The sequence below is a fragment of the Ailuropoda melanoleuca genome, chromosome 1, assembly GCF_002007445.2.
Source record: "Ailuropoda melanoleuca isolate Jingjing chromosome 1, ASM200744v2, whole genome shotgun sequence".
In the NCBI taxonomy this organism is placed as follows: domain Eukaryota; kingdom Metazoa; phylum Chordata; class Mammalia; order Carnivora; family Ursidae; genus Ailuropoda; species Ailuropoda melanoleuca.
The window spans coordinates 155,336,222-155,360,047 of NC_048218.1; the positions used below are offsets into that span (position 1 = coordinate 155,336,222).

Sequence of the window (23,826 nt, forward strand, 5' to 3'; positions counted from 1 at the left end):
AACTATTAAGAACTTATCAAGCTCAACATGCAAAAAAAAAAAAAAAAAACCCACAAATAATCCAGTTTTAAAATGGGCAAAAGACATCAGTAGACATTGCTGGAAAGAAGACATACTAATGTCTAACAGACACATGAAAAGATGCTCAATATCACTCATCATCAGAATGGCTAACATTAACAAGACAGGAAACAACAGGCGTTGGAGAGGATGTGGAGAAAGGGGAACCCTCTTACACTGTTGGTGAGAATGCGAACTGATGCAGCCACTCTGGAGAACAGTATGGAGATTCCTCAAAGGGTAATACAAGTACCCTGTGATCCAGCATTTGCACTAAGTATTTACCCAAAGAATACAAAAACGTGGATTCAAAGGGACACATGCATCCCAATGTTTATAGCAGCATTATCAACAATAGCCAAATTATGCAAAAAGCCCAAATGACCAACAACTGATGAATAAAGATGATGTGTGTTTATATATATATATATATATATATATATTACATGCACACATACGTACATACACACAATGGAATATTACCCATAAAGAAGAACAAAATCCTGCCATTTGCAATGACATGGATGGAGCTAGAAAGTATTAACCTAAGTCAAGTCAGAGAAAGACAAATACCATTATTTTATTCATAGGTGGAATTTAATGAACAAATTAACATGGGGGGACAAAAAAAGGCAAACCAAGAAACAGACTCGTAACTATACAGAACAAACTAAGGGTTACTGGAGGGGAGTTGGGGGTGGGTGTTAAATAGCTGATGGGTACTAAGGAGGGCACTTGCTGTGATGAATACCAGATGTTCTATGTAAGTGATGAATCACTAAATTCTACACCTAAAACTAACAATGCACTGTATTAACTAGCTGGAATTTTATTAAAAACCTGGGGGAAAAAATTAAGATCTTACAGCAAAACCTTTAAAACAATTCTATAATTAAGAATTCCTCATCTGAACCACAGAACACAGATAATTATCATCATGTTACTATTTTCTGAATTCTCCCAAGAATGCAATAGAAGAGTGTTTAATTCATTCCATACAGTGAATGCCTTAGGGTGGTGGTCCCCACTGCAGTGTGCATTAGGATCACGTGGCAGAGATGTCTGTTGAGACACACATTGCTGGGGCCCATTGCCATAGTTTCTAATTAAGTAAGTCTGAGGCAGAGCCCCTGATTTTGCATTCTAACAACTTCCAAAGCACACCAATGCTCTCTGGGAACCACACTTTGAGAACCAGTACCTCAGTGCATTAGCACTTAATTCTCCACAAAAACCGTGGAAAAATGTTTCTCTGATGTGCAGAACATGAGATTATATTCAATTTCTCTTCTAAAATATATTAGGAAGACTGACAGGTGATAACTCCAAGAATTTAAGGATGAGTAATTTCAGGTAATAAGGCAGATGTTGTCTAACTGCAACATTTAGGCTACAATATATAGTCTTTGAATAAAAAATTGTAACATTAAAGGAGGGCACGTGATGTAATGAGCACGGTTGTGATATGCAAATAATGAATCACTGCAGTCTACCTCTAAAACCAATACACTATGTTAATTGAATTTAAATAAATTTTTAAAAATTCACTATAGCTTAACATTGATATAATTAATGGCCATATACAGGTAAATTCCTATACACCAAACTCTTTAAGAAAACAGTACCTACTGTGGCAGATGATTCGTATCATTAAAATGGTTTCTTATGTACATTATCTCATTTTAAAACTAACCCATCAAGATTGAGTTAATTTATTATGGATGAGACCACTTTCCCTCCAAGGTAAGAGGCATTGTTGTATCAGAAATGTCAGTATTCCTATCACTACTACCTTCACGTTCTTACAAGTCCATCTACTCCAAACTCTTCACTGATTATTTAACATCAGCCTAACAATGAGTTAGTTCTAACTTATCCCATTGGGAAGTTTCTGACAAGCATAATACCTAATAATCAGTAACTATTTAATGCATAAATATGCAATACATGTCAATAAAAGGTCCCAAAGCATTTTCAGAACATGAAAAACAAAAAAGTAATCCAGATCATCTAAACATGAAGTGATTATGTGAGATTTTAAAAGAAGTTAGTTTGTGAATTCATATGTTAAAGATATCTACAGCTGTGCAGGAAACGTAGCATACAGGCCTTAAATAGAAAGACTACCCCTGCACCTGGATATGGGACATTGGCTCTGCAGTTTTCTCAGTGAACAGTCAGCAAGTGTGGTTCACTATGCTCACACTATTTGCATGAACAACACTGCTCATGTTGGACACCTGCTTTCCTTCTGGGAATCTGAATCTTTTGTACATAGGCAGGGGACGCCTATGTGGCCAACCCCAATAAACACCTTGAACACCACTCCCTAATGGGTTTTCCTGCAGAAAACCATCACCCACATATTGCTAAATTTTCATTGCTCCTGGGGGAAAAAAAGATGCTTTGTGTGACCCTTCAGGGGAAGGTGAGAACCTAAGCAAGAGTACACCTGGATTCTCCCAGACTCTGCATGTGTTCCTCCAGCAAATCTCCCAAAACAGGAGTATTCTTAAGGACCCCAACACAGCCATTTTCAGAAACCAGGATTCTTACCTGCTGATACGCTTCATAGATCACATCAAATAGAAAAGCCTGTGGCATTTCACTTGCTCTGTGTCTGGCGCGTTCTAGTGAATGGTCTAAGCAACCATCAGCAGATGGACTGATTACAGTAGATACAAGAGGTCGAATTGCTCCCGCTGCCTAAAGAACAAACAGAGACCCAGTTAGCATTTATTTCACCTAGAGCATATTTCAAAGTCAAACTCTGAACTCTCTCATTTTGGGGAGATTTTATTCCTAGCTTTAACAAGTAACCTCAAGAAAATATTTGAACAAGTGTTGATTTGGTTCATAAATCAGTATTTCACAATCAAAAACCCTCTTTCTTAATATTATGGTTCCATGTAAGAAAGAGAGATTCTTTTTTCTATTATAGGTTCACAAATCCTTTGGCCCACTGGCCATTGCAATGTAATACTAGTTCAGAATGGTAAGATCTAAGTGGGTATTCCATGAAGGTGCAAGGGTGAAGAAAGTTACTGGGGGGAAAACAGACATGGATTACACATCAATATTTATTAGTGTGCTTTCAAAAGTTTTACTTTCAACACGAATAATTAAGGAAACACATCTATTCCCTAAGATCCCCAAAATGAGACCAAGCCTAAGTAACAATGATTTACGTCTCACTCTCATTCCTATAAAACACCTTTCCCTTTCAACCATTTGAGAGCAACATTCCCTCAGGTAAAGTAGCCATTGATTTCAATTGCTCTGATAAAAGCTTTCCCCTTTATAGATGCATCTCAACACCACACAAAGGCACATTCACACCTGACAATTTGTCCCCTTAATCTTTAGTAGTGTTTCATTGTCGTCTTGAAGGTCATTACCAGACAACTGTTTTGGAGAAGCAGTTTTAAAATATAGTTCCTATGGTAGGCCATTAACCAAACCTCCTCCAAAAGTTCTTATCTTCCATGTAACAAATACGGAGAGATATTACAGCACATCAAACCAATGAGCCAGCCAATTTGGTCTTGAGAAGACCAGTATCTGTGCTAGATAGCCCATAAACTAGCCTATAAAACCCCAGAGACTGGCTGAAAATCAAAGCTAATATGTGAGCCAAGTGGACAGTTTATAAACTGTCACCATTTCCAGTGACTCAAGTAGAAGTCTGGAGCCCAGCAATAAAGGCAAAAATGAGGAGACCGCCAGGGCTGACAGCAAGGGAGTGATGTCCAAGTGGGCAAAAGAGAAATAAGAAAACCCAATTGTTCAAGCCTGACACATACCAATAAAAGTTAGAAGACAAAAGAAACACATCTGCATGCATACATACATACACACACACACACACACACACACAGCCTTTTAAGGGAAAAGTTGTACTTTTCTATTGCAACCATATATACATAATACTGGAATTTTATACCAGGCCATAAGGCAAATCTATTTGAGAGAGAGAATAAGTCACAAAATGTCAGCATGAGGACTTTAGCTGACTCGCTCTCCAGCAAAAGAACTCCTGAAAAGTATTTTACAACAACCATTTTAAAAACCTTAAAGGGAGTGAAGCAGATGAAACATTTTTTCAAGAATATCAACTGAATCTTGGTAAAAACAGAGCTGTGGTACTCAAGTCATGATCTATTTCTTCCTTAATGATCCACCCAGCTCAGTGTGACTGAAGGTCCACTTGGAGTAGGTATGGCTGAGAAGATGGGGCTTTCCTCTCCTCCTACTTCCCAGGGCAAAGGGTAGAGGGCTAGCACTTCCCATTCCACACAGCCCCAGGTCACATAGGCTAAATTAAAGCCCACTGTGTACAAGAGATAGGAGACTCCCATCCTAGCACATAGACTCCCCTCCCAAGTGGACTATCTACCCCCGGCACAGTAAGCACAGAATGTGTACTGGGCCCTGAACACCCTTAACCACCGATCTCACACAGGGCATAGGTTTTGCACCAGGAGAAGCGTAACGAAAAGGTCAGAGTCCTCAAATGTCTCCATGGACCACTCTGCTCATGAAGTAAGAGTATCACTTAGAAAAACAAGGTATCATGCCCCACCAAGTAGCAGTATGGTGATTTTCTACAGGGATAGAGACAGGCTGTAAGAACAGAGCTATCAAGCTCTCCCAAAGGGAACTCACCTTGTATGAAACTGACTGTGACCAAGTTTAAACCAAAGTGCACTCGCAAGAGAAACCGAGACCATTACGCTAAGTAATTAAGAGGAAGGTGGTAGCTACAAGACAGCAAAAAGCTCAACTGTTGGCAAGCTAGTCTACCAGAGATAACCACAGCAAAAGACAAGTAACAACAGACCCCCTGGAATCAGAGCAAACTTCCAATACTGGCCTCAAACACTACCCTTGCAAGAGAGCCAAAGTTTAAGTGAATCAGATTATAGAGCATTTTATACCTCAGTCATTGTCAAGAAGGGAAGGAAGGAAGGAAGAAAAGAGAAAAAGAAAGGAGAAAAAGAAAAGAAAGCAATTTGTAGGCAATGAATAGAGTTTATCAGTTGAGTGGGATATCAGAGACAGTAAGAGATAAACAAAAAAGACAAAAGGAACCCTACGAAACCACCTTCATTCCAGCCTGGCTACATTCATGCCCAAGACTGCACCCTCTCTGAAGGGACTTCAGAGACTTCACCAGGTGGGGGGGGGGGGGAAGACTTCGTTGAAATAGATCTGCAAAGCCACATACAACAGTAACAGTAAGTCCTGAGGAAATGGGAGACTATCATCTAGAACTGATCTAGAACTGATAAATTATCTAAAGGTCTACCAACCAAAGAATGGATAAAGGAATATGCTACATATATCCACAAGGAAATATTTTTCAGCCATAAGGAAATTTGTTTTCCTCCGTGCTTCAACAAAGGAAGTATTTCCAACAACATGGATGGACTTCAAGGGCAATGTGCTAAGTGAAGCAAGTCAGAGAAGACAAATACCTTATGATCTCACATATATATGATATATGTAATCCAAAAAAAAAAAAAAAAGGCTCAAAGATACAACAGATTGGTGGTGGCCAGAAGTGGGGGGACAGAGGTGGGCAAAACGGGTGAAAATAGTCAAAAGGTGAAACTTCCAGTGACGAATTAAGTCCTGGGAATGCAATGTACAGTATGGGCTATAATATTCCACAGTATCAAGTTGCTTAGAGATTTTAAAAAATACTAAGAAAACGATTCTCTATGTCTGGTGACAGATGTTAACTTATTCTGGTGATCATTTCACAATGTAAACAAACGTTGAAACATGTTGTGCACCTGAAACTTATGTTGTGTATCACTTATACCTCAAGAAAATCTGTCAAAAAACTTTTACATGTGAGAATTTCAAAACTGTGGAAGGTGAACATACTAATAATGAATCCAAGAAGAAATTAGGAGAGCAGAAAATAGAAATGAAAATATACAATATGAAACACAACATGCAGCTGAAGCAGTTCTAAGAAGGAAATTTATCGCTGTGAATGTCTACGTATAAGGAGACATTCTCAAGGCAAAAAACTCTATCTTAAGACTTACACTCCTATCTGAAGTTTTTTGGAAAGAAACAACAACAAGAAACCGTCAAACTAAATCAAGTGTAAGTAGTAAATAGAGATTAGAATAAATGGAGAATATAAAAATAGAAAAAAATAATCAATATCTAAAGTCAGTTCTTTGAAAGAATTAACAGGATTGACAAACCTCTAACTGGACAAACCAAGGCAGAGAGGGGATTCTAATTAGTGAAATCAGGAATCAAAGTGATGGTATTCTACCAACCTCACAGAAATAAGAAATACAGAACCATGAACAAGTGTATTTCAGCAAATTAGATGGAATTTCTGTTTCATAGAAAGGCATCGAGTACAAAAACTTATTCAATAATAGACAATTCGAATAGACCTATAGCAAGTAAGAAAACAGAATTAGGAATTTTTAATTTGCACAGAATAAAAGCCCACACAGCTTCACTCGTTAACCAGAAAAAAAAAATTGAATTCCAATTTCTCACATTATTCCAAAAAGTAATATAGCAGAGAATACTTCCTAACTCATTCTGTAAGATAAGTATTACCAAAACCAGACAAAGGCATCACAGAAAAGTACAACTACAGACCAAAACCCCTGATGAATACAGATTCATAAATCTTCAACCAAATATAATACTAACAAACCAAATCTGGCAATATATAATAAGTATTACATACCATAACCAAGTGGGATTTATCCCATGAATGCAAAATTGATTCAACATGCCAAAAATCAATGTCATTTATCACATTAATAAAGAGCAAACACACACACACACACACCCCAACAGATGCAGAAATAGCATCTGACAAAATGCAACACTCCTTCATGAAAAAAGCATGCAACAAATTAGGAATAGAACTTGCTTTAGCCAAGAAAGAGCAACTATGAAAAACCCACAGGTAACATATTTGATAAATCCTCCGAATTTTCACTTTAATATCAGGAACAAGAATAGATCCACTGTCACCACCTCTGTTAAACATTGTACTAGAAGTTCTCGTCAGGAAAGTTAGGCAAGAAAAACTAATAGAAGGCATCCAAAAGGAGTGAAACTAGAAAATCCTGATAAATTCCCCTTTAAAAAAAAAAAAAAGGAATAAATACATTCAGCAAAAAGGCACAGGACAAGATCCACATTAAAAAAAATCACTTCTATCTCTATATTAGTAATGAAACATTCGAAAAGAAAAAATTCATTTACAGTAGTGTCAAAAAGAAAACACGTAAGAAGATTTAACAAAAAAGTTAACAATTTATTCTCTTAGAACTATAAAAATTCCCAAGGTCCCATGCAAAAGCCAGCATCTCTACCTACTCACTGGCAACCATTCCCTCTCAAATCTTTCTCTACAGAAACAATCCTCCTCCTATCCTGCCTGATCAATTTTTATTACTTTACTCAACTATCTTCATTAGTGTCCAGGCATTCTGTGACACCTCCAGTCAAGTCATTCCTCCTTTGATCACACCGATCTTCCAAGTAGGACCGAATTTCTCCTAGTCAGTTTCAAACGAAATTCTGTTGAAGCAGCTGATTCATGTGTACTACTTAGGATCTCCTGTGTCTGCCTCTTCCCATGTTTTCTTGCAATCTACTTTAATGAGGATTATTATGTCTCCCCAAATGCAAAAACTTATCTAGCAACGTCCCCCATGATCCCCACATGGCCAAATCCAATGGAGAGCTCTGTCTTCTCAAGAGCATTTGTTCACTTGGCTTTGAGAAAACAATTTTCAAACAACCATTTCACTGCCACGCTCTAAAGCCTCACTCTAAATGGTCAAATGTTCATAAGCTGGGACCTCAAAGTTCTCTAGCTACACTCATTCTGTAAGTGACCTCATCAAGTCACAACACTTCACATACTGCCTATATGAGAACTTCCCAATCTATACGGCCATCCTAGAATGTTCTCTTCCATTCTGGACTTTCATAACCAAATACCCTATTTAACTTCTCAGATCAAGAGCTATGCCTCAACTATAAAATAACTGAGATCAGTTTTGATTTCACACATATCACACATTCCAAACCTGTTCCTCCACACACTTGCCATTTTCATAAAGGTAAACTCTATTCTTCTAGTTCTTCTTGTCAAAAACCTTGCTCATCATTGATTTCTCTCTCATATTCCAAATTGAATCCATCAGCAGGCCCCATTATCTACAAACTAGCCCACATCGGCATACACTTCAGTGTTCCCACTGCCGCCGTCTGAACCCCAGGCACCCATCCTTCCTCCCTCAGACCTCATACAGAAAACAAAGGCCATAAAAGAAGACATTAGTATTTTTCACTACATTAAAATTAACTGTAAGAAAATTATGAGGCATATAACTAGCACAGTATTTGTGCATACAATACATAATTCCTAGAAATCAGTTTTTATTTGAAAAATACAAATGTGTAACTAAAATTTAAATTGAAAAAATAGAAATATGGGCAAAAGACTTTCATGGGCAATTCAATGAGAACATATAAATCTTTAAGTACTTGAAAATTGTCCAACGTATTAACAAAAGACTAAATTAAACCACAAAGAGAAAGCATTTTCTACTAACTGGAGTAAGGAAAAATTCAGTCTAACAGTATCAATTGGTAAGGACATGGCTCTAACTCAAATTCTTGTTATACCCTATTGAGTAGAATTTGCACACATTTAGAAAGTAATTTAGCATCATCTGATCAAAAATGGTAACATGCATTTATCTCAACTCTAGTGAAACCCCTGCTCATGTGCTTCAGACATTAATAGTAATGTTCATGCTAGCAATGCTTACATTGGCAAAAATTAAAGTAAACATATGTTTACTTTAATACAAATAGATGAATGGTGATATAAAGCAAGTGATCACAAACACATGATCGCTGCAAAGATTTACATGAAAACATTTCCCTAAATGTATTATTATTATTTTTTTTTTTTTTTTGCAAAAGAACTGTCAAAATAAAAGCAAAGCAGAAGTTGAGTGATACAATTTTTTTTTTTTAACAGGGGTATTAAAAAGCATACAAACCTAGTAAGTCCTTTAGGGATTCATGCCACAAAATGGGAAAAACAAACAAACCCAAGAATAAAAACAAATTCCAGGATGTTTATCCATGTGGGGGAAATAAACAGGATCAAGGCAGGGATTACTGACTATAATGTTCCGGCGGTAGATCTGCAAGTGTCCAAAGTGCTGTTCATGTTCCCCTTTTTTAATTTCTAAAAGTGTATTTATGGACTCTCATTTTGACTACGAAAAACTTCTCAAGAGAAGAAAATCATCCACATTGCGGATGTAATATTCCAGACTTAGTAAGGTTCTGGTTTAATGGAAGCCTAGAGATCAGCTATCGAGGAGCACAATAGGAAGACCACTTAAAGCACAAAGTGGCTACTAGCTTAACAAAATGACATGAAAAGGATGTCAAATCAATCAGTCAATCAATCACTCTTTGGCTGACCCTGTTTTTCCTCCAATTACCACTCACTCAACCATCTGGTTTAAACAGAGAAGAAAGATGCTAAAATTGACAGGCATGTACTCCATAGCTGTTTCCAGAGAAAGACTTTTGTTCAGAAACATAAATCATCATTTATATTGATCTTTTCTGAAATTTTAAGTATCAAAATTAAGATATAAGTATGGACAAAGTCATTCAGTTGCCTCTACAATAGAGTTATCTGGGTAGTTTGTTATATGATTATGTGAAGCATAATTCTGAAATTGTCAAACACACTGTTTCATTTGGAATTAGCATAATAAGCCCTGAATAGAAGCTTAACAGCTCAGCACCAAAGTGATTACTTGCCTCTCCAGCTAATCTATCAAAGTATTTCCACATGTCAATGCAAGGAAATCAACATAGATACAGATCATACAAACTGTAAAAATGAACCCCACCTCTTCTGTTTACTTTTAAAAGCACATTTGAACAATACTTACCCATACACAGAGCAGGTGCTGACATGCATTCCTACTCACATATCTGCGGTCAAGCTAATTATGACAATGCACTATAGAAATCTTGACTATATAATTACAATTTCATTTAGCTGAGTTGTCTTTATTCCAAGACTACTTAATAAATGTTTACACAATCACATCTCTAAAGGTAATCATTGGCCATTATGAGATTTTGAATATTTTTTATTTTGATAATAGAATACCTCCGATCTCCTTCTGTAAAAAAAATTATGTATTCAATACAAAAATCCAAGTATGTTATAAAAACCTATCCAAATTGCTCTATCACTCCAAGTGCCCCTAAAAAAGGGTATGTACCAAGTATAAGGCCCGCATTTGATATAGTCAACTTTAATTCGTGAAAATTAAAGTAGTACCATTTTACTTAAATCAAAATGATCTGAAGAATTCTTATATGTTCTAAGTGTTTAATAAGCTTTATTACATTTTAATCCCAAGACTTACCATGGTTCCTTGATCTGCCCCTCTTCCCCAACTTCATTTGAGAGTAATACATAGAATATACAGGGGTAGTAGTTTTAGATAAGGAAAACAAAAGCTTTTCATGCAGTAGCTTTTTCAACATCAGGAACAGATCAAGTTTTACCTCATTCCATAGTAGTCAGGGAATAATTCACAACCTGCCCTTGGCACTTCAACTTTTGTCGAAATAAGCCTCAACTTTCCCACCAGATAATCAGAACTCACTGCTTTTTCACAAATCAAATTGTTTTCTTAGACATAGGACTTAACACCAACGTTTCTTTCCCTCCAGTAAGATACAGAATCCAATGGCCCAGGAGCACATATTACCTGACCCCAACCTCATACTGAACTCTGAGCTTCAACGTAATTGATCATGATCGAAACTAACCCGTAGAAAGCCAGTACAAGTTACTGTTAGCCTTGGTCAATTCTACTTAAGATTCTTTGTTTGGAAAGTAACATCATCTGCCAAGTCATTGTTCAGCTCTTTTAAAATAAGCCCAAAATACTATGACTACCCAGTATTAGAAATTTATGCAAAGAGTACATTCTTCCTGATGCACACATATTAACTTTTACTTCTAAAGTGTACTTTAATCATAACTAAGTATAGCCCTATTGTAAAACACAGATTGCCCACACACTCACACACCCCCGTGTCAGTTTCTGGTTATTAAATTACATCGCTTCTCTTCAGAAAAGAACTCAGATTTTCTAACTGAAGACTAATGTTGGTAACCATCCTATAAGACCTGGGATAGCCCCCCAACAGAGAATATCTTTCCCAAGATGTCAATTGTGCCAAGGTTGAGAAACCCTGTGCCACTTCCATATTCAGATACAGAAAAAAAACTAAAGTCTGGAAGTGTAAAAAAAAAATCCCTCTGCCTTAAATACTGGAAAAACCACCCAATATATTAAGTATAGGGGACTCTTATGAGGTAAGCAATAAGATGTAACTTGGTCTAGTGTTAAGATCACAAGCAGTTGAAACTCGTTAATTAGGGGCACCTAGGTGGTTCAGTCAGTTAAGTGTCTGCCTTTGGTTTAGTTCATGATTCCCGGGTCCTGGGATCGAGCCAGGATTCGGGCTCCTTGCTCAACAGGGAGTCTGCTTCTCCCTCTCCCTCTGCCCCTCCCCCTTGCTCTTCTAAGCCTGCACACTCTAATAAAGTCTTTAAAAATAAAAAAGTATTTTTATAAATAAACTCTTTAATTAAGTACTATATCCATCGGTAGGGCAGCCTAGTTTGGCAAGCAATTCAGTGTCTGAATTAATCTTACACAACCTTGCAAGGATGCAGGGAGGGCAGGAGCACAGGGATTTTAGGAGAAGAGAAAATCAGTTCTACTGGCAGGGAATGGCAAAGAAAAACTGAAGCATACAAAAGTACTCTTGTCTTATTACCTCATGGATCACATCGTCCAATCAGGTCCAGCCAATCCAGGTCCCTTAACATTTTTCCCCCCACTCTGTACTTCTTTCTCTATTTCAGTTGGCTTAAATAGAACTTCACCACTCAGCTGGATCAATACTGTAGATCCCAAATTAATTTCAGTTCCCTTAATCTCCTCCTGTACTCCACCTATCAAACCAGGGAGATAGTCATCTTTCTAAACTTCAAGTTTCAGGTTTTTTCTTCTTGGAGGTGGGGGAGAAGGCAGGAAATCAATGGTTCCCCCGCCTTGTCTCCAGAAGCTAATTCAAGGAAAGAGATCAGGGAGAATTAATGAATTCAGACCTACACATGATTTCAGACATGCTGAAAGACAAGTTTAAGTCGTTCTTTTCAGTTGGAAGTGGAACGTACAAGGTCTGGAATTATAGCAGAGAAGGTGTAGCATGAGAGACATTTTAGAGAGAACACGTCAAGTGGTAGTTAAAATGGTTACATGCAAATGCTCTGCGCCAAGTAGAATAATCGTCTCACAAAGTTACATGTTGTAGAATTTTTTTATATAGTACTCTGGAAGAGACAAAAACATAGGGACAGAGAACATATCAATAGTTGACAGGGATTAAGAAGAGAGCAAGGGTCTGAGTACAAAGCAGCACCAGGAGGCAATTCTTTGGAGTGTTAGAAAGCTCCATTGTGATTGCAATCATCTGTACAGATATAAATGCTCAGACTACATACCTTCCCCAAAGTGAATTTTACTGTATGTCATTCATTGTTTCAATTAAGTAATGTGAACATGATTTTCACTGTTCAGAAGTACTTTAAGTTGTAACAGAAGTTAAAGGGAATATTTAGAGTTTGGAAGATGGATCTGAAAAGAGCAATCAAAAAAAAAAAAGACTACAGTCACAGAAGACAAGGTGGAAAGAGTTGCAGACAGAAGATCTGGTTAACACTGTCAAACTTAACTAAGCCATTCTGTATACACTCGTGTATTGTAATTCATATCTAATGTCAGCTACCTGGAGTTAGCACCATCCCCACAATTCACAACCAGACTGCCTATACTGTAGACACCAGACACAAGTGGGGTCCTCACATCATATACACTCCTGACCAACTGGCTCCAAGTCTAAGAGGCTCTCACAGGCACCACTGAAGTTCACCAAAACTCCTGGAACTCAGGAAAATGATTATGACTACATTTTGATTACGATTACTTCGGACTACACGTTTATGACCAAGGATATTTTATCAGAGCAGATAAATGAAGAGACATATGAGGTAGGGTCTGGGAGAGTGCACGACATAGCTTCCCCAGTGCCCTCTCCTCATGGAATAAGCAAGTGTCATGCTGTCTGTCTGCATGCCACTCTTCAACCAGGTAGCTCCCCTGAACTTCAGGGTCCAGAGTTTTTACTGGGATATCTTTTTGGCAGTTTGAGTCATTGAATCACTGACCATGAGGTTTAATTCGGTCTCTAGCCCTATTCCTCTCCCCCAGAGGTGGAGCTGATTCAAAGTCTCAAATCTCCTATCACAGTGGGTAATTAGACACCATTAGTATTTCTGCTGACCAGCCTCCACCCTGAGTAATCTTATTAGCATATGATCAGCAGAGATCCAAGGCGCTCATTAAAAAAAAAAAAAAAAAAAAAAAAAAGACCATCCTATTATTTGGAAAGCCCCATATTTCCTTTCTCCCTTCAAGGAATCAAGCATAAAAACCAGTCCGCTTCCTTATTTTACAACAGACTAAAAATGCACATCTAATTTGGGAACTGAAAAGTTACAGGTGAGTTTGGACAGAGTGGTCAAAGGAGAAAAAATCCAGATTGCTGTGCACGGAGAAGTAAACTGAAGGTACAAAAGCAGGAGCAATAACGTGACTGTTATTGTCAGAAGTTGATTAGGGAGGAGAGAATAAAACATGATTAGAGATGCAAGAACAGAGGGCTTAAATTCGTGCAAGTAATTAAGGAAGTATCTTCCCTCAGGAGCACATCTCGAGGAGGTTGCTTTCCTGATGCACTGTCATTTTCAAATTCGTGTTATTACTGGCAGTTCTGCAAATATAATAGCTAGCTTAGAAGTCCTAAATGATTCTCTCACATTTCTGTATTCCAACTTATTTTACCCTTGCCAACATCTCTCCTAGAACAATGTCCTTGTAACTGCTTTTTTCATCTCTGGGCTTTTAATTATGCAGAAATACACAAGTAATTTATACTTAATAAAACTTTTGTACTTTCAGCAGTATAGCTGATAAATTATCTTGCAAAATCTCTTGCTATTTAAAAATTTCGGGAAAAATGTTATTAACAGTTTTTTTTCCCCAGTGTGACTTTTAAAGGTTTTTGGGGTTTTTTTTCCTAAGATTTTTTTAGAACTAGGACTCACTAGATAACTCCCTAGGACTAACATCAGAGCCAGAATCCAAGGAAAACAGCAGCAGAGATGCTCTGGGTTAATAAGAGGTTCTAGTTTAAACAAATGAGAAGGAATGAGGAGTGACATTTTGAGCCCATGCTACTTGGTCAGTTAGAACTGTGATCCTCCCATAAAGATGCCTATAACCATTTAAAAGGTGGACCACCTAAAGTACAGTATCCAGTGTGGTGAGACTGCAGAGAACTATTTGCTGTCCTGACTTGCATTCTGACGGGGAGGGGAACCTTCCCTGAGAAGTCCTAACACCTTAATTTGATGTGAGTTCAGATTTTGGCTTAACGTTACCTTAAGATGGATAAAACCTCAAGCCAAAAATTAACATAAAGAGATCCCAAAATGGTAAAGCCCTCAGGATCCCCAGCAGAACCAACATAAATCTCTTCCAGAAACACATCCTCATCCCATGCCCAAAGGACTCCTACTTACAATGTCTTGCCAAACATGGGCCTACAATACAATTTACTCAACAGAAAACAAATCACAAGTGAAGAAATAAGTGAAGAACGAAGAAGAACTACATTAGCTACAATGGATTAAATATTCATATTTAAACACTGAAAAACAGAATATAAAATCTTAAGAAAAAGGAGGCCAATGATATTTGAAAAGGACTGAAACTTCTAGAAATTGAAATTTTATTTTTAAGAATACTTCAACAAGAGATCACATTAGGGTTGAAAAAAATGATAACTGAAGTTCCCCCAGAAGACACCACCATTCTACACACACACACACACACACACACACACACACACACACACGGGGGGGGAGGTGATAAGAGGACAGGTAAGGTTTACCATACATACAGTGATGTACAATCAAAAGTTAAAGCTGTAGGGTGGGAAATGGGGCAAGGTCAACATTTACAGGATAACGATGTAGAAGTTTCTAGAAATGTTAAGATGTAAATCAAAACTCTTAAATAAATCCAAAGCAAGGGACAAAAAAATTCTCATCTAGTCACATATTAGAGAGAGTGCACATTACCTGCAAAAAATAAGGGACCTTAAAATCAACCTAACAGACACTCCATAGCTAAGATAGCAATGGAATTGGAGGACCCTAGACTTGGCTCGTCCCTGTAACATAACTAAATAATTATCAAAGCATTCTGTACCCAAGAAATCAACCTGAGTACTGACAGAACAAACTGTACAACTAGAGGGAGAGAAGAGGTCACATCGAGGAAAGTACACAGTGCTGAGATGTAGTTTGGGGGAGAAACGCACTGCAAGTACCATGGAGGTGAGGGAGCCCTGGTCACAGAGAGAGCTCAGAGAGAGAGAGAGACAACAGTGCAGAGGGGAATGCAGGAGCAGAACATTTCCCCAAAGCCACTGGCTGGAAAAACTAGAGAGGCTGATTGTCTGCAGTTTTTTTTTTTTTTTTTTTTTTTTTTAGAGGTCAGGCTGGAATCAAGTCCCAGGGCACTGCCCTGCTCCTGGAGAGACGGCAAGCAAACCACCCTGGGGAACACTGCATGATGGGAAGATCACTTAATGCACAAAGGGAGAGACTGTTTGCTCTTCTAGCATCTGTGAGAGGTGGATTTTGCAGAAATGCTTCTCTAGGGACAAAGGAGCCAGTGGACACCATTCCCCCACCCCTCCGCCTAGGTGCAGAGACACCTACTGAAGTCAGCTAACCCAGAAATGGGGTATTTAGCCTGCTTTGCTGCATATTCCATGCCCCTAAGCTCTGGTGTGACTGCCCTTCTAGGTAAAACCTGCGTCCATCCCAGTGTAGCAAAACCATCCCCCTCAGAAGACCAACCCAGCCCACCCTATCCCCCTTCCACACATCTTCCAACCATTGAGTTCTGAAAGGCTTCAGTTCTAGTGTAAATATCATCAGGTCTCATTTAACAAGCAGACCAAAGCACATCTAGTTTAAACTTGCCACATTCTTGGCAAGATCCAAACACTGCCCACTACAGGCAAGGAGAGCCTCTGCAGATGACTGACCTGAGGGACAGTGCAGCCAAAACTCAACAGCAGAGAACAGAGTACACACTGGAGACACTCCCTGAAGCACCAGACCCTGGAAACTATACGATATCTTCTTCATAAAGCCATTATACCCAGGAGCAGGAAATATAACAGGCTTTTTTTTTAATGATATTTTTATTATGTTAGTCACCATACAGTACATCCCCGGATTCCGATGTAAAGTTCGATGCTTCATTAGTTGCGTATAACACCCAGTGCACCATGCAATACGTGCCCTCCTTACTACCCATCACCAGACTATCCCATTCCCCCACCCCCTTCCCCTCTGAAGTCTTCAGTTTGTTTCTCATAGTCCATAGTCTCCCATGTTTCATTCCCCCTTCTGATTACCCCCCTTCTTTATCCCTTCCTTCCCCTACCGATCATCCTACTTCCTATGTTCCATAGATGAGAGAAATCATGATAGTTGTCTTTCTCTGCTTGACTTATTTCACTTAGCATTATCTCCTCCAGTGCCGTCCATGTTGCAGCAAATGTTGAGAATTCGTTCTTTCTGATAGCTGAGTAATATTCCATTGTATATATGGACCACAGCTTCTTAATCCAGTCATCTGTTGAAGGGCATCTCGGCTCCTTCCATGATTTGGCTATTGTGGACAATGCAGCTATGAACATTGGGGTGCATATGGCCCTTCTCTTTACTACGTCTGTATCTTTGGGGTAAACACCCAGTAGTGCAATGGCTGGGTCATAGGGTAGTTCAATTTTTAACTTTTTAAGGGACCTCCACACTGTTTTCCAGAGTGGCTGTACCAACTTGCATTCCCACCAACAATGTAGGAGGGATCCCCTTTCTCCACATCCTCTCCAACAATTGTTGTTTCTTGCCTTGTCTATCTTTGCCATTCTAACTGGCGTAAGGTGGTATCTCAGTGTGGTTTTGATTTGAATTTCCCTGATGGCTAATGATTTTGAACATTTTTTCATGTGTCTGTTAGCCATTTGTATGTCTTCATTGGAAAAGTGTCTGTTCATATCTTCTGCCCATTTTATGATTTGTTTATTTGTTTCTCGTGTATTGAGTTTGAGAAGTTCTTTGTAGATCTTGGATACCAGTCCTTTATCTGTGGTGTCCTTTGCAAATATATTCTCCCATTCCGTGGGCTGTCTCTTAGTTTTTTTGACTGTTTCCTTGGCTGTGCAGAAGCTCTTTATCCTGATAAAGTCCCATAAGTTCATTTTATCTTTTATTTCTCTTGCCTTTGGAGATGTGTCGTGAAAAAGGTTGCTCTGGCCGATGTCATAGAAGTTGTTGCCTATGTTCTCCTCTAGAATTTTGATGGATTCCTGTCTCACATTGAGGTCTTTCATCCATTTGGAGTTTATTTTTGTGTATGGTGTGAGAGAGTGGTCAAGTTTCATTCTTTTGCATGTAGCTGTCCAATTTTCCCAGCACCATTTATTGAAGAGACTGTCTTTTTTCCACCGGATGTTTTTTCCTGCTTTATCAAAGATTAGTTGCCCAAAGAGCCGAGGGTCCATTTCTGGGTTCTCTATTCTGTTCCATTGGTCGATGTGTCTGTTTTTGTGCCAGTACCATGCTGTCTTTGTGATCACAGCTTTGTAGTACAGCTCGAAATCCGGCATTGTGATGCCCCCAGCTTTGTTTTTCCTTTTCAACAGTTCCTTGGAGATTCGGGGCCTTTTCTGGTTCCATACAAATTTAAGGACTATTTGTTCCAGTTCTTTGAAAAATGTCCTCGGTATTTTGATCGGGATAGCATTGAAAGTGTAGATTGCTCTGGGTAGTATGGACATTTTAACTATGTTAATTCTTCCAATCCATGAGCATGGAATATTTTTCCATCTTTTTATGTCTTCCTCAATATCTTTCAAAAGTGATCTATAGTTTCTAGCATATAGGTCCTTTACGTCTCTGGTTAAGTTAATTCCAAGGTAACGCATGGTTTTTGGTGTTATTGTAAATGGGATGGATTCCCTAATTTCTCTTTCTTCAGTCTCGTTATTCGTGTATAGAAATGCAACTGATTTCTGGGCATTGATTTTGTATCCTGCCACCTTACTGAATTGTTCTATAACTTCTAATAGTTTGGGAGTGGATTCCTTTGGGTTTTCCATATAGAGTATCATGTCATCTGCAAAGAGAGACAGTTTGACTTCTTCTTTGCCGATTTGGATACCTTTGATCCCTTTTTGTCTTCTGATTGCTGTTGCAAGGACTTCTAGTACTATGTTGAATAATAGTGGCGAGAGTGGGCATCCTTGTCGTGTTCCTGATCTTAAGGGAAAGGCTTCCAGCTTTTCCCCATTGAGAATAATGCTTGCAGTAGGCTTTTCATAGATGGCTTTTATGAGATTGAGAAATGTACCCTCTATTCCTACACTCTGAAGGGTTTTAATCAGGAAAGGATGCTGTATTTTGTCAAATGCTTTTTCTGCATCAATTGAGAGGATCATATGGTTCTTGAGTCTTTTCTTGTTGATATGATGTATCACATTGATTGATTTGCGAGTGTTGAACCATGCTTGCATCCCAGGTATGAATCCCACTTGGTCATGATGGATAATCCTTTTAATGTACTGTTGGATTCTATTAGCAAGGATCTTGTTGAGGATTTTGGCATCCATATTCATTAGAGAAATCGGTCTGTAATTCTCCTTTTTGAGGGGGTCTTTGCCTGGTTTGGGGATCAAGGTAATATTAGCCTCATAGAATGAGTTTGGTAGCTTTCCTTCTGTTTCTATTTTTTGAAATAGCTTTAGGAGAATAGGTATTATTTCTTCTTTGAATGTTTGGTAGAATTCCCCAGGAAAACCGTCTGGGCCTGGAGTTTTATTATTTGGAAGGTTGTTTATCACTGACTCAATTTCTTCATAGTTAATTGGCCTATTTAAGAAATCTATTTCTTCCTGTTTCAGTCTTGGTAGTTTATAGGTTTCCAGGAAGGCCTCCATCTCTTCCAGATTGTTTAGTTTTTTGGCATATAGCTGTTGATAAAAGTTTCTAATAATCCTTGCAATTTCAATGGTGCTGGTCGTGACCTCTCCCTTTTCAGTCATAATTTTAATAATCTCAGTCCTTTCTCTTTGTTTTTGGACAAGTTTTGCCAGTGGTCTATCAATTTTATGGATTCTCTCAAAGAACCAGCTTCTAGTCCTGTTGATCTGCTCTACTGTGGTTCTGGTCTCTAATTCATTGATTTCTGCTCTAATCTTGGTCAACTCCTTCCTTGTCAGTGGGTTAGGCCTGTCCCTCTGTTGCTGTTCCAGTTTCTTGAGGTGAGAATATAGAAACTGCATTTTAGATTTTTCTATTCTTTTGAGTGAGGCTTGGATGGCTATGTATTTCCCCCTTAGGACTGCCTTTGCAGTATCCCATAGGTTTTGGACCGTTGTGTATTCATTCTCGTTGGTCTCCATAAATTGTTTAATTTGTTTTTTGATTTCCTGGTTTATCGAGTCATTCTTGAGCAGGATGGTTCTTAGCCTCCAAGTGTTTGAGTTTCTTCCAGGTTTTTCCTTGTGGTTGAGTTCCAATTTCAGAGCGTTGTGGTCTGAGAATATGCAGGGGATAATTTCAATCTTTTGGTATTGGCTGAGACCTGTTTTGTGTCCCAGAGCATGATCTATTCTTGAGAATGTTCCATGGGCATTTGAATAGAATGAGTATTCTTTGGTTCTGGGGTGTAGTGTTCTATATATATCTATGAGGTCCAACTCGTCGAGTATGGCATTCAAAGCCTTTGATTCTTTGCTTAGTTTTTGCCAGGGTGTTCTGTCTATTTCTGATAGTGGGGTGTTGAGGTCCCCTACTATTACTGTGTTCTTATCTATATGTCTCTTTATTTTGGTTAAGAGTTGGCTTGTGTATCTTGCTGCTCCCCTGTTGGGGGCATATATATTAATAATTGTCATATCCACTTGTTGAATACTTCCTTTAAGAATAATATAGTGCCCTTCTGTATCTCTCTCTATGGCCTCTAGTTTAAAATCCAGTCTATCTGATATGAGAATTGCTACTCCAGCTTTCTTTTGAGGTCCATTTGCGTGGAAGATGGTACTCCATCCCCTTACTCTAAGTCTGAATGCATCTTTGGGTTCAAAATGAGTCTCTTGTAGACAGCAAATGGATGGGTCATGTCTTTTTATCCAATCTGCAACCCTGTGGCGTTTTATGGGAGAGTTTAAGCCATTTAGATTGATAGAGATTATTGACAGATATGATTTTAATGATGCCATTTCTCTTTAAAGTCTTTGTATCGGTTGTGACTTGCTGCTCTGTATCACTCTTGGGGCCTTTTTACCTTTATAGAGCCCCCCTTAATATCTCCTGTAGGGCTGGTTTCGTGGTTACGAAATTGGTTAATGATTGGCGATTTTGGAACGTCTTTATTTCTCCATCAATTCTGAATGACAGCTTTGCTGGATAAAGGATCCTTGGCTGCATGTTTTTCTCTGAAAGAGCTTTAAAAATGCCCCCCCAAGCCTTTCTCTCATTCCAGGTCTCTGTAGACAGGTCTGACGTAATCCTGATACCTTTGCCTTGGTACGTGAGAAATTTCTTTGCCCTGGCCGCTTTCAATACTGTATCCTTGGATCTAATATTTGCGAATTGCACTATGACATGCCGTGGCGTAGGTTTGTCCTGGTTGAGCTTGGATGGGGTCCTCTCTGCCTCTTGGACACGAATGCTTGTTTCCCTTGCTAGATTAGGGAAGTTTTCAGCTACAATTTGTTCAAATATCTCTTCTAGACCTCTGTTTTTCTCCACCCCTTCAGGGATGCCGATGATTCTGACATTGGATCGTTTCATAGAGTCAGTAATCTCCCGTAATCTACATTCGTGGGCGTGGATTTTTTTAAGACCAGCTTCTATTTTCGTTTTTTCTTCTACTAACCCATCCTCCAATTCGCTAACGCGTTCCTCTGCCTCGGTGACCCTGGCCGTCAGAGCCTCTAGTTTTGACTGTATTTGGCCCACTGAGTTTTTAATTTCTGTCAGATTCGCTCTCATTTCTGCCCTTAGGGATTCTATATTCTCAGCAACGCTTTCTCTGATGCTTTTTTCAAGTTTACTCATCATCTTGACCATTGTTGCTCTGAATTCCATTTCTGATAATTGGGATACATCCATATGTATTAATTCTGTGGCAGAGGCCACAGACTCATTATCTTTTCTTTGCTGGGGGGGACTTCTCCTTCTCGTCATTCTGATGAGGAGAGATTGCAGAGTTGTCCAGAGCCCAAATTATTGACTGGGACCCAGGCCGTGCACCCTTGTTTTATAGAGATCTTAGGGATGTGGGCTTCTTCTTCAAAGATTTATTTTGAGAGAGAGAGACAGACAGTCAGCAAGAAAGGGAACCCAAGCAGGGGAGTGGGAGAGGAAGAAGCAGGCTCCCCACGGAGAAGCCTGATGAGAGGCTCCTTTCTGGAACACTGTGATCATGCCCTAATCCGAAGACAGGAGCTTAATGACTGTGCCACTCAGGTGCCCCGGGTTGTGGGCTTCTTGATTTTTCAGCCTGCCTTCTGGGGGAGGGGCCTGTCGGCCGGTACTCAGGAAAGCCTGTTCGGGTAGAGTCTCCGTGTCTCCTGCGAGGGAGGATGGGGATGGGCACGCTGTGAGCCGGTGTTTCCGGGCTTTTGCTCTCTGGCAGCTTTCCCTGATGGTCTGCTGTGCCTCTTCTGAGAGTCAGAGCAGCAGCGGCCGAAATTCAGCCTCTGTCACAGAACAGAGGGATTGCGGCCCGTTCTCCACTGATGTTCTGGCCACTTTAACTCTGTTTCTGTTGGTGCTGCTCAACCCTGTAGCATCCCGGGCTGTGCGCCCCACACCTGGTGTCCCAGCCCTCACTTCCAGGGTCGGCGTGTCTCTGTCCTTTGTGTTTCTAACCCCGCCAGCCGCCAGTTGCCAGCCGCCCCGCGCGCGCCTCCGGAGCTCCCGGTCTCAGTCTGCTGTCTCGGGGTGCTGTCCGTGAGTCCGCCCACTCCCCGGTGCAGGTGGCCCGCCAGCCGCCCCGTGCACGCTCCCGGAGCTCCCGGTCTCAGTCTGGATCCAGTGAGCACACCGGAGTTCCGGAGTTCCGTGAGATGCTTGGTAGTGCGTGCCCTTGGCTCACGGGTGCAGGTCCGCGGTCCGCCCGCTCCCCCGTGCAGGTGGCTACCACTTCCCGGTCTCCCTCCCCCTTCCATTTATCTTCCGATATCTGTGTGCAGTTTCATGGCTCCCTGCTTCATACCTCAATACTCAGCGCTGGAGATGTTCATTTGTAGAGATCTAGATGTATCTTCCTGCGTCTCAGGCTGATTCCATGGATGTTCCTGCTGGTCTGGTACCTATCCAGCTCAACTCAGGGGACTGGCTGAAATGGGGTCCCCCACTCCTCCGCTATCTTAACTCCTCTCCTGTCCATAACAGGCTTTTCTAAAACATACAAGACAACAGAGACCTATACAAAAATAACTATATGGAAGAATTCATCCCACAGAAAAGATCAAGAAAAGGTCACGGCCAGAGATTTAATCAAAACAGATACAAGTAATATGCCTGATGGAGAATTTAAAGCAACAGTCATAAGGGTACTCCCCAGGCTTGAGAAAAACATGGAAGACATCAGGGAGAACCTTACAACACAGAAGAAAAGAGCTTTATAAAAAACAATCAGGCAGAAATTAAAACAGCAATACTGAGATTCAAAACCAAATGGATGTAATGACCACAGGGATGGAAGAAGCGGAGGAATGAGTAAGTGATATAAAAGATAAAATTATAGAAAATGTTGAATGAAAGAGAGAATTATGGATCACAAGAGTAGACTTAGGGAACTCAATGACTCTATCAAACATACTAAGATTCTTATCATAGGAGTCCAGAGGAAGAAGAGAGGGAAAAGGAGGCAGAAAGTTTATTTGAGGAAATAGCTGAAAACTTCCCTGATCAGGGGAGAAAACAGAGATCCCAATCCAGGAGACACAGAAAATTCTCATTCAAATCAACAAAAACAGGCCACATCAAGACACCACTGTAGTTAAATTTGCAAAATATAGTAATAAAAGAAAAAAATCCTAAAAGCAACAAAAGTCCCTAACTTACAAGGGAAGACCCATAAGTCTAGCCTTATGGTCTAGAGTTCTACACAGATCTCCACAAAGAAACTTGGCAAGCCAGAAGAGAGTGGCATAGTATCTTCAATGTGCTGAATGGGAAAAATCTGCAGCCAAGAATATCTATTCAACAAAGCTATCTTTCATAACAGAAGGAGAGATAAAGAGTTTGGACAGACATTGTCCAAGGAAGACATACAGGTGGCTAACAGACACGTGAAAGATGCTTGACACCACTTATCAGGGAAATTCAAAACCACAATGAGATATTACCTCACATCTACCAGAATGGCTAAAATTAACAACACAGGAAACAAGTGTTGGCAAGGAGGCAGAGAAATG

The 23,826-nt window shown here is 39.6% G+C and overlaps 1 protein-coding gene across 4 annotated transcripts in view; it reads right to left on the reverse strand.

Annotated features, from left to right (window-relative positions):
* Positions 1-23,826, reverse strand: part of CRPPA (CDP-L-ribitol pyrophosphorylase A) — a 290,868-nt gene that overhangs the window by 245,687 nt on the left and 21,355 nt on the right. For all 4 annotated transcript variants that reach the window (XM_011222602.3, XM_034668623.1, XM_034668614.1 and 1 more), the window contains exon 3: positions 2,617-2,766. In XM_011222602.3, coding sequence (XP_011220904.2) covers positions 2,617-2,766 — 150 coding nt within the window. The remainder of the gene's footprint in view (positions 1-2,616; positions 2,767-23,826) is intronic.